General features: G+C 47.5%; 1 protein-coding gene across 2 annotated transcripts in view; it reads left to right on the forward strand.

Moving 5' to 3' along the window:
* The window catches only part of MTMR2 (myotubularin related protein 2), a 77,082-nt gene that overhangs the window by 23,627 nt on the left and 41,220 nt on the right, over window positions 1-12,235 (forward strand). For both annotated transcript variants that reach the window (XM_075337487.1, XM_075337486.1), the window contains exons 6-7: window positions 108-209; window positions 3,422-3,505. In XM_075337487.1, the coding sequence (XP_075193602.1) occupies window positions 108-209; window positions 3,422-3,505 (186 nt within the window). The remainder of the gene's footprint in view (window positions 1-107; window positions 210-3,421; window positions 3,506-12,235) is intronic.

Raw genomic sequence — 12,235 nt, forward strand, 5'->3', positions numbered from 1 at the left:
CGCCGTTCTCAAGTTAATGGCGGTGGATGGGATATGGGTGGAAACACTGTATATCCTGTAAAGATTTTTTTCCAGTTCTGATTTTGTAACTTTATTTTTTATTTTAGGACATAAGAAACATGAGATTTGCCTACAAGCTGGATGGACGCACACGAAAAACAGTGTTTGAAAGCCTCTTGGGTTACGCTTTCCCGTTAAGTCATGAATTGGTAGGATTGCTGCATTTACAACGCTCTTGGTCACTCGGTGTAGTCATGTCACATCATTAGGATACACAATCACTAATAACTGGTGGAGGTCTGACATTTGGGTGTTTCACTGATTTGGAGAATGAAGGGGTTTCAGTGATAGTTTAACATTGCATCCCCCTCATTCACATCACCTCCACTGCATATATAGTGACAGGCATGCCGCCATCCAGGGAAGTTAATGTGCATGTAGATGAGCCGGCCAGTGGTGGACGAGCATGCGTAAATACCCTCGTTCATGTCTCTATGCCTGTACGAGGGGCTGCTGATAAGTCTTTGGCTTTGTGATCTTTTTTTGTTTCTATGGTAACGAATGTTACATCACATGAAAGCCTTATGTGTGTAATATATGTTATCAAAATTGTGTTTGTTGCTTATGGCAACAGTGATCTACGCACGCGGGAAAACAAAATGTCGGAGTCTAATGCGATATTCACAGCAACAGAGAGCAGAGGAGGGATAAAATTCTTGTTTCTGCAAGGAAAGTCCACGTAGGATATTCATGGTGATATGTCGCAGACATTGGGGGATCAATGCCCTTCATATTCCACAGTTAAGAACTGGTTGCCAAATTTAAAACGGGCCACTTCAGCACCAATGATGAGGAACGTCCTGGACGAGCGAGAGTGGTTGTTGTTCCGGAGATTGTCGATGCTGTGCACAACCTCACACTGGAGAATCCACGAATTTCAGCTAAAGCAATAGCAGACATCATGGGGATTTCCCATGAACGTGTTTGTGTCATTATCCATGAACATTTGGACATGAGGAAGCTTCTGCAAAGTGGGTCCTCAAATGTTTGACAACAGATCAGAGAAGCATGCGAGTGAAATCTTCCCGATCCATTTGTCAGCATTTCCGGACTGATAAGAACTTCCTGGATCGACTGGTCACTATGGATGAGACCTGGATTTATTGGTATGACCCTGAAAACAAGGAGCAGTCAAAAGAGTGGAGGCACAGTGGTTCTCCTCATCCAAAGAAGTTCAGGGTGCAAAGATCAGCCACTAAGGTGATGGCGTCTGTGTTCTGGGATAAGCAGGGTGTGCTGCTAGTGGACTACCTTCAAAAGGGTTCCACCATCAATGCAAAGTATTACATTGAACTTTTGGACCAATTGAAGGCAGCTCTGAAGGCCAAAAGGCACGGTAAACTGTCCAAAGGAATCTTATTCCTGCAAGACAAAGCCTCCACTCACACTGCACAGCCAACAATGGCAAAACTAGCAGAGCTGGGCTTCCAGCTGGTTGACCACCCACCTTATTCACCAGTCCTAGCTCCCTCCGACTATCATCTGTTTCCAAACCTGAAGAGACACCACAAGGGTACCAAATGTCACACCATTTCTGATGCCATGGCTGCTACGAATGCCTGGTTTGAGGCACAACCGAAATGCTAGGCTTACAGAACTTGGAATACCGATGTAAGAAGTGTGTTGTCATCAGTGGAGAGTACGTGGAATAAATGTAAAGTTTCATCATCCTATCTCGTTTCTTTCTGGGTAAAGCCAAAGATTATCAGTAGCCCCTCATATAGGCATTCCGCTGATCACAGATTGAACAATCAAAGCTCTCAGATTGTTTGAACTCGCGGAAAAAATCAGCATCACATCGTCCCATGTAACCAGAGGGAAATGCTGCAGATAACATGACGCTGTATGGGGAGTGCATCGGCCCATTTATCTTGTTCTATTAGTGCGCTGTTGATCTACGGTATATAAGTGAATTATCGCTCGCGGGCCGACGAAGACAGATGGGAACAGAACGACTGTTAATACCATCCTTCTCTTCAGTATTCATTGGCCTGTGTAAACAAGTGACGATCGATTGTGTAAACTGTAGATCGGTGGCGCCTTAATGGGCCGAAATTAACCCAATAAATTGCACCTTTAGATCATGATACAGTACTGAAGAAGCGCTGCTCGTTCCCCTTTATTTTTCGTATTTATGAGGGTCCCGGAAGTCAGAGATCCATCGACTATCCTAATGATATGGCATTTGTTGAGACACGGGGGTCAGTGGGTGCTCTCATTCGTTGGCCCGGCCGCCTTTAGAAAGACAGCATGGCCCAAGCCTCATCCCAACTGAACGCCCAAACTCCTTAACCATGGGCCGAACACTACTCAGACAACACAGGGTGAGGGAATCACAATATTAAGACTTTATTGGATCCCCAAACAATTAACGGCACATAGCACATAACCAGCAAAACCACAGAATGTAACCGGCAACAGAGACTCACCCTTCCGCTGGCTCACCAGGGATTAGAAGGTCCGTGCCTCAGAGCACCCAGGGCTACTTACTCCAATCCAGCAGCACCCCGCTTTCGGCGGGCACCCACCGAGAATGGAATAATGCCAGATTTAGGAAGCTGGCTGAGGTCTGCAAAGTCTGTAGCCAGGTAACCGGATTGTCCCAACCTGGGTTTCTTCCTTAAGTAGTCTCTGATGTGATGATGTGATATAATCCTGGCAGCCGGAGTCGAAATCCCTAGACTGCGGTTATGACCTCCAATCGGAATCAGAGTCCCTAGATTGAAGCTATGTAATCAAGTGATCCTCTAGTCGGAGCCAAAGTCCCTAGACCGAGTCCACAAGGCATCCTGGTTCTGATTCCCTAGCCAGCTCCTAAGAGCTTAGACTGGATCATGCAGCATCCATCAACAACTGGTGACTTAAAGAAGTCCCTTATTATAGCCTTCCCTTCGGATATACTGTGCCCTTATCGGATTGGTTGTACAAGATTGCTTCTCTTATTGGATGAATTTCAAGCTGTATTCAAATATCCAGAGACAAGGGTGAGACAGGTACGTTACATCACATCTAGCAATTCACTTAGTAGTACAATGGGAAGTTCGCGTAATTGAGTTATCTGGGTGTCTGGTCTTCAGTGGCCAAAACAATTACATGAGTCAACAAAAACTTCAATACTAGACTCCCAAGAGTCTAGTAGAACAATGAGGGATTATCCCCCATCTATAAACAAACTGTCTTCATGTCTGGCTGAATGTTAAGAAACTTTAACCCATGCTAGGCAGTGAGTGTCCATGTCGTCACAGCATTAATTTACAAAATGGAAATATCCCATTAAGAAGCAGTTAAAGGGTCAGTTTGTTATAAAAATCTTTCAAGGTTTCTCCCATAAACATAACCTGACACTTTTCTTCCTTTCCAGCCTTTCTTTGCCTTCGAGTATAAAGAAACATTCTCTGAAAATGGCTGGAAAGTTTACGACCCAATAACAGAATACAAAAGGCAGGTGAGTGGTGTTTACTGCCTGCACCTACACTCAACAACAGTAGAAACACTTGTTTTTGCTCCCATTTTTCAGGAGCTGAACTCAAAGAGCGAAGACTTTTTCTATGGACAGAAAAGGCCTTTTTCTCTCAAATATTGTTCACAAATTTGTGTAAATCTGTGTTAGTGAGCGCTTCGCCTGTGTGGAGATAATGCATCCACCTCACAGGTGCGACATATCAAGATGCTGATTAGACAGCATGATTATTGCCCAGGTGTGCCTTAGGCTGGCCAGCATGATTATTGCACAGGTGTGCCTTAGGCTGGACAGCATGATTATTGCACAGGTGTGCCTTAGGCTGGCCAGCATGATTATTGCACAGGCGTGCCTTAAGGCCCTGTCACACACACAGATAAATCTTTAGCAGATCTGTGGTTGCAGTGAAATCATGGACATATTGTTCCATTTGTACACAGCCACAAACCTGGCACTGATTGTCCACAATTTCACTGCAACTACAGATCTACCACAGATCTGCCACAGATTTATCTGTGTGTGTGACAGGGCCTTTAGGCTGGCCAGCATGATTATTGCACAGGTGTGCCTTAGGCTGGCCACAAAAAAAAAGGCCACTCTAAAATGTTCAGTTTTATCACAGCACAACGCCACAAATTTTGAGGGAGCGTGAAGTTGGCATGCTGACTGCAGGAATGTCCACCAGAGCTGTTACCCATAAACTGAATGACAGCATGATTATTGCACAGGTGTGCCTTAGTCTGGCCACAATAAAATACCACTTTAAAATGTGCAGATTTACAATATTGGGGGTGATCCTGGGGGATGAGAAAACCAGTCAGTATCTGATGTGACAATCATTTGCCTTACACATCTCCTTCACATAGAGTTGATCAGGTTGTAGATTGTGGGCTGTTGGTCCGCTCCTCTTCAGTGGCCACAAAGCTGCTGGATATTGGCAGCAACTTGAAAACGATGTCATGTATGCCAATCCAGAGACCCAAATATGCACCATGAACGACTTGTCTGGTGAGTATGCTGCCACGCAAGAATAGGGATGTTTTCAGCTTCCAGGAATTGTGTACAGATCCTTGCACCATGGGGCCGTGCATTATCAGCTGCAACATGGGGCGATGGTGGTGGATGAGGCACAACAATGGCCTCCGGATCTCATCATGGTATCTCTGTGCATTCAAAATGGCATCAATAAAATGCATCTGTGTTTGTTGTCCATAACATACGCCTGCCCAAACCATAACCCCACCACCACCATGGACCTCTCAAATCGCAACGTTTACATCTGCTAACTGCTCACCTACACGATACCATACACACAGTCTACCATCTGCCTTATACAGTAAAAACCAGGATTCACCCATGAGGAGAACGCCTGTCCAACGTTCCAGACGCCATCAAATGTGGGCATTTGCCCACTCAAGTTGGGTACGATGACGAACTGCAGTCAGGTGGAGACCCCCGATGAGGACGACGAGCCGCAGATGAGCTTCCCTGAGATGGTTTCTGACAGTTTAGCAGAAATCCTATGGTTATGCACCAATTCTTAGGCCTTGTGCCCACGGGGCGTTTTTACAGCGTTTTTTCTAGCGTTTTTCATTGCTTTTTTTAATCAATAAAAGCAAGGAAAAAGCATCCCAGCAAAGTCTATGAGAATCAGGACTTGCTGTGCCCACGTTGCTTCTTTTTCAGTTGCTTTTTTTCTTGCTGAAAAAAGAAGCAACATGTCAATTGTTTTAGCGTTTTTTCCTGCTTTTTTCCCCAATTGACTTCAATGGAGTCAGGGAAAAAAGCAAGAAAAAACGCATGTGTAATGCCCACGTTGCTTTATATTTTATGCGTTTGGGCGTTTTTAGGGAGAAAAGAAAGCTATGGCTATGTAGATTCCTTCATAGAAGAAAGCCACATAGCCAGCGTCGGGAGCTGTTATCTTATTAGCATTGTTTAGCAATTAGCATTAGCATTGTTTAGCGCGACACCTCTGCAGGGACCCCCGCTGACGTCACAAGGTAAAGAGTTCATCACAGCGGGGGATCTCCAGGAAATCCCACAGTAATCCCCCTGTATGAATTGTATTCACCTTGTGACATCCCAGAACTTATACAGCGAGGTGTCGCGGTAAACAATGCATGGACCACCGCTGATGTCACAATGTAAAGAGTTCATCCCAGCGGGGATCTCCAAGAATGTGGGCGGCATTGCTCGGTAATCCCCCTGCATGAATTGTATTCACATTGTGACATCCCGAACTTCTCTGCAGTGACGTGTGGCATTAAACAATGCAGGGACCCCCGCTGACGTCACAAGGTGAATAGTTCATTCCAGCGGGGGATCACCAGGAAAGCCCCCGGTAATTCTCCAGCATGAATTGTATTCACCTCCTGACATCCCCGGACTTCCCTGCAAAGAGATGTCGCAGTAAAACACCGCAAGAATACTGAATGCCTGGTGCACAGCCTATGCCACATAAATGCAGGCAACCCCCGCTGACGTCAAGGTGAACCCCGAAAAACCCCGGTGATCCTCCTGCATGAACTGTGTTCACCTTTTGCCATGCACCAGACATTCAGTATTCTTGCAGTGTTTTACCGACACCACTCTACAGGGAGGTCAGGGAATGTCACAAGTTGAATACAGTTCATGTAGGAGATCCGCCGCTGGAATTAACTCTTCACCTTACTCACCTCTCTGCAGTCTCCTGGGTCACGTCCGATGGGCTCCAGGACCTGCCGGTAAGCAGCTGATTGTTTACGTCCAGCGGTGAAAAGCCTGCCGGCTTTTTAACTACCAGATGATGAATCAGCTGATCTTCCCTGGACGTAAACGATGGGATGATGCTATTAGGTGATAGCATCAGCTGCTTACCAGCGGGTCCTGGAGCCCATGAGACTTTTAGACAATCAGCTGATGTGTAATCTGTTTCAGGTCCTTGAACCTGTGTCAGGTTCAAAGACCTGAATACAATATCATCTGATCAGAAGGCAAACCGATCAGATGATGTGTCATCATCTGATCAGTTTGCCTTTCAATCAGATGATATTGGATCCGGATTGGACATCGCGGGACCCTCGACCCAGGACTACGGCGGAGGGGGGTTCTTTAGTTCAATAAAGATGGAGTCACTAATTGTGTTGTGTTTTATTTCTAATAAAAATATTTTTCTCTGTGTTGTGTTTTTTTTTCTTTACTTGAAATTCATGGAGGCTATGTCTAATATTGGCGTGACACCATGAATTTCAGGCTTAGGGCCAGCTGATAATACAAAGCTGTCCCTAACCCCATTATTACCCAGTGAGCCACCCGATACCAGGGCTGCTGGAAGAGTTGGATACAGCACCAGAAGATGGCGCTTCCTATGAATGCGCCATTTTCTGGGGCAGCTGCGGACTGCAATTCGCAGTGGGGGGGCCCAGAAAGCTTGGGCCACCCTGTACTGCGGATTCCAGTCCCCAGCTGCCTAGTTGTACCTGGCTGGACACACAAATTGGGCGAAGCCCATGTCGTTTTTTTTTTTTTTTAATTATTTTATGAAATTCATGAAATAATTGAAAAAAGGGCTTCCCTATATTTTTCGTTCCCAGCTGGGTACAAATAGGCAGCTGGGGGTTGGAGGCCACCCGTACCTGCCTGCTGTACCTGGCTGGCATACAAAAATATGGCGAAGCCCATGTCGATTTTTTTTTTTAATTCATTAAAAAAAAACAAACACATAACCCAAAAGGGTTAGGGGTAAAAAAAAAATGCTTAGGCTCTCTCTGCATTTTCTATTGCTAGGGTAACTTAAACAGCTACTGGCTGCTAACCCCTCCTGCTTGGTGTTACCTTCACTGGCAATGAAAAATCCAGGGAAGCCCTTTTTCCTTGAGTTTTTTTGCCAAAAATCTAAAAAAAAAATGACGTGGGCTTCGCCCAATTTTTGTGTCCAGCCAGGTACAACCAGACAGCTAGGGACTGGAATCTGCAGCGCAGAGTGGCCCAAGCTTTCTGGGCCCCCTGCTGCGTATTGCAGTCTGCAGCTGCCCCAGAAAATGGTGCTTTCATAGAAGTGCCATCTTTTGGCGCTGTGTCCAACTCTCCCAGCGGACCTGGTGTCGGGTCGCACGCTGGGTAATAAGGGGTTAATACCAGCTTTGTTTTACCAGCTGGTATTAAGTCCGAGATTCTTATTGTCAGGCCAAGTTTGACCCGGCCATTTAGAATCTCCAATGAAGGGTTACACCACACAGAAAAAAATACTTTATTAGAAATAAATACACAGACACAGGGACTCCATCTTTATTACTCCCTCTCACCCCTCCTCGATCCTGGTCTTCTGTCACCGATCTAGCTCTGCTACATCAGGAAGCACGGGGGAGCAAGAACGCTTCTGCTCCTCGTGCTGTCTAATCACTCAATGAGTGAGCAGAGACTGCGGGTTGGTAAGCAGTGACATCACCGCTGCCACCGTTGCCATAGTAACCTAATGAGCGAGTTACTATAGCAACAGTGATCTCTGAGTACCTGATTCCCGGCGCCGCTATTCACCTGCATGAGCTGGTGAATACCGGCGCTGGTAAACGATCTAATGGATCATCATTTTCCTGTCACTTTTATTCCAAAATGGAGATTGAAGAAAATGGGTTGAAGAAGGAAATGATATCAGAACACCTTTATTTTCATATCCAACTTTAATGAGCTGAAACAAGCATTCAATAGTAACAAAAAAAGCATGAAAAGAAGCATGAAAAAAAGCAGGAAAAAAAGCATGAAAGCATGAAAAAAAGCAGGAAAAAAAGCATGAAAAGAAGCATGAAAAGAAGCATTAAAAAAAGCAAGAAAAAAAGCATGAAAAGAAGCAAGAAAAAAAGCATGAAAGCATGAAAAGAAGCATGAAAAAAAGCATGAAAGCATGAAAAGAAGCACAGAAAAAAGCTGCTTTTTTTGTGCTGAAAAAAAAGCACTGTGGGCACAGGGCCTTACCGTAGCTGTCAGGGTGGACGATCTCAAACGATCTTGGAAGTGAAGATGCTGGATGTGGAGGTCTCGAGCTGGTGCGGTTACACGTGGTCTGCAGTTGTGAGGCCGGTTGGATGTTCTGCCAAATTCTCTGAAACGCTTTTGTGGATGTATTATAGTAGACAAACATTCAATTCACGGATAACAGCTCTGGTAGACGTTCCTGCAGTCAGCAGCCAAGTGCACGCTCCCTCAAAACCTGTGACATCTGTAGCACTGTGCTGTGTGGTAAAACTGCACATCTTAGAGTGGCCTTTTATTGTGGCCAGCCTAAGGCACACCTGTGCAATAATCATGATGTTTAATCAGCATTTTAATCTGCTGCACCTGTTAGGTGGATGGATTATTTCCGCAAAGGAGAAGCGCCCACTAAGGCCTCTTTCACACGTCAGTGATTCTGGTACGTATGTGACTGTTTTTATACGTACCAGAATCATGAACATATGCAAACCCATTAACATTAATGGGTCCACGCACACATCAGTGATTTATCACTGACCGTGTCTCCGTGTGGCTTACATGTGTGTGCGTGTTCCGCACGGAGACATGTCCGTTTTTTTCTGGCATCAGTGATGTCCCACGGACCACACTATAGTGTGATCTGTGAGACACGTAACAGAAAAAAACGTATCTTTGCAATAATAAGCTTTTTATACTAACCTCCAGCGATGCTGTGTTCGGCCGCTGCTGCCTGCTGATTCCTAGCCGGCTAATTACTCTCATGAATATGCACTGCATTGTGACCCGGAAGTAGCAGCAGCAGTGACACAGCAGAGGCCGGACACAGCGGAGCTGGAGATTGAGCACCAAGGAGAGCAGGCGCTGGGACAGGTGAGTTTGGAATACCTGATCTCCATGTGTTCTGACGGATAGCACATGAACAACACACGTGTGCCCTGAATCACGACACACGGAGGTACATATGCAGTTTTAACACGTCAGTGTTTTCTTCATCGTTCCTTATGGGAGACCCAAACCATGGGTGTATAGCTTCTGCCTCCGGAGGACACACAAAGTACTACACTCAAACGTGTAGCTCCTCCCTCCGGGCTATATACACCCCCTGGATGACAATCTAACCAGTTTCAATGCTTTGTGTTCAGGAGGTCACACACACATGCATTCTCTGATTTTTTCATTTTTATTTTTTTGATTTTAAAGATTTGGAAGAAAAGCGGGTCCAGTCTGGACTCCCGGCATGTCCCTTCTCACCCCACTGTGTCGGCGGTGTTGTTAAGGTTGACTTTACAAGGCTGGAGCCTTTACATGCCGTGCTCCTTCACATCCTCTGAGAGGCTCTGGGTTGAAGTGGGAGCCGTCACGGTCCTCTCTGCTTGCAGAAGACCGGTCTCCATCCGCAGCCCTGTCTGGTTCCTGCTGGAAGGAGCGTTTAACCCCCCTCAGGGACTGGCCCTGCGTCTCAAAAGCTAAGTATTGAGACATTTTTCAGGGGTCCCGGGTACTTTTATTAGGGGGAAAGTATGTTTTTTATGTTTACTGTAAATTCCGGCCGGTTCTGGGGGTTTCCCCTGAGAACCGCGCCGACGGTGCCTGCTCGTCGGCCGCATGTTAAAATCTAGGCCCCGGCTTCTGTTTGGGCCTAGTTTCGGTTTCATCTTCCTCTGCATGTCATTCATGCAGGGGAATAGAGTGGCGCCGCCCACCGGCCATCCAGCAGAGGGGAGGACACTCCTCTCTGAGGAGATGTTTCCCTCCCCTGCATCTCTCCTTAGCCCTCCGGTTTCCCGCTCTTGGGCTAATCTCCGCCCCCCCTCCTCCTCCCAGCGCCATTTTCTCAGCGTTTATCACACTGATCGGCGCTGGCTGCTGAATCTGCTGCTGTCCTGGAAGGCTGACGCTTTACTGGGGGTCCGAGCTGTGGAATCCGGAGGGCACACAGAGAGCGGGCTGGTAAGCCACAACCTCTGGTTGCGGGCTTTATTATACACTCTCAGGACATTCTATACGAGTGTATTCTTACTGCAGAGCTTCTCACCTCAGCAGCATGTCTGTCACCCGGAGCAAGGCTGCAAACATGTACGCTATATGCACTGCATGTAAGCGCATTCTGCCAGAGCCAAGCACATACCCACATTGTGATGCCTGTGCTAACATGGTTGTGTCTCAGCCTGGAGCCTCCTCAGGGGTCCCTCCGGCTGCTCCGGCCCCGGTGGCTGAACCCCCGGCTTGGGTAGCATCCTTTTCCCAAGCTATTTCCCAGTCTTTTGCCGACTCCATGGGGCAGCTGTCCCAGACACTGCTGACCATGCATCAGCCCCCTTCTCAGGGTGCCTCTGCTGCTCCGAGTTCTGCAGAGCTCTCAGAGCATGTCCTAGGACCCCGTCCCCCTAAACGGAGACGCAGGGACCCTTCTTCTTCCTCGTCCCACGGCTCTGATTCACGAGCCGAGGTGCAGGGCGAGGAGGATTCGTTTACTGTGGGCTCAGACGCTACCTCTATGTACCCCATTGACGTGTCTGAGGGTGATGCGGATGTTAGTGACTTGATTGCATCCATTAACTCCGTACTGAACCTCAATCCACCAGAGTCAGAGGAACAAGCCTCTCTGGTAGAGATACACCAGTTTACCTCACCTAAGAGAGCTAAGAGTATGTTTTTTAACCACTCCAGTTTTCGGACCACTGATAACAAGCCCAGGGCCTGTCCTGACAAACGTTTTCCGAAGCGTAGTTCTGATGACCGTTTTCCTTTTCCACCAGAGGTGGTTAAGGAATGGGCCCAGTCTCCAAAGGTAGACCCTCCAGTGTCCAGAATCTCAGCCCGCACAGTTGTAGCTGTGGCTGATGGCACTTCTCTTAAGGATCCCACTGACCGCCAGGTTGACCTTCTGGCCAAGTCTGTATATGAGGCGGCAGGAGCCTCGTTCTCCCCGTCTTTTGCGGCAGTGTGGGCTCTTAAGGCAGTCTCTGCCTCTCTGGCAGAGATACATTCCCTCACCAGGGACTCTATGCCTGAGATGGATGCCTTAACTTCTCAAGCTTCGGCTTTTTCATCCTACGCCATGTCTGCCATCCTTGAGGCTTCTCACCGCACGGCGGTGGCCTCCGCTAACTCCCTCGCGATCCGCAGGATCTTGTGGCTTCGAGAGTGGAAAGCAGACGCTTCCTCTAAGAAGTTCCTTGCGAGTCTTCCTTTTTCTGGGTCCCGGCTGTTTGGTGAACAACTGGATGAAATAATTAAGGAAGCTACTGGCGGGAAGAGTACTTCCTTGCCACAAACTAAAGCCAGGAAACCTGTCCAGGGTAGGAACCAATCGAGGTTTCGTTCCTTTCGTTCCTCTAACTGGTCATCCTCTAAGCCCTCGACCTCGTCCACCACCGCAGCCAAGGATCGTAAACCCAACTGGCGCGCGAAGCCGCGTCCTCAAAAGACCGGAGGAGCCGCTGCCACTAAGGCAGCCTCCTCTTGACTATCTGGCTGCGCCAGCAACGTCCTTGATCGGTGGCAGGCTCTCCCACTTTGGCGACGTGTGGTTTCAACACGTCTCCGATCAGTGGGTGCGAGATATCATCTCCCACGGCTACAGGATAGAATTTTCTTCCAGCCCGCCAAACAGATTTTTTCTGTCCACCCCCCCCTGCTCCAAAGCCGCCGCCTACTCTCAGGCCGTGGCATCCCTGCAGGCCAACGGTGTAATTGTTCCGGTTCCCGCCCGGGAATGGTTCAGCGGTTTTTACTCAAACCTCTTTCTAGTTCCCAAGAAGG

Source organism: Anomaloglossus baeobatrachus, chromosome 2 (assembly GCF_048569485.1).
Source record: "Anomaloglossus baeobatrachus isolate aAnoBae1 chromosome 2, aAnoBae1.hap1, whole genome shotgun sequence".
In the NCBI taxonomy this organism is placed as follows: domain Eukaryota; kingdom Metazoa; phylum Chordata; class Amphibia; order Anura; family Aromobatidae; genus Anomaloglossus; species Anomaloglossus baeobatrachus.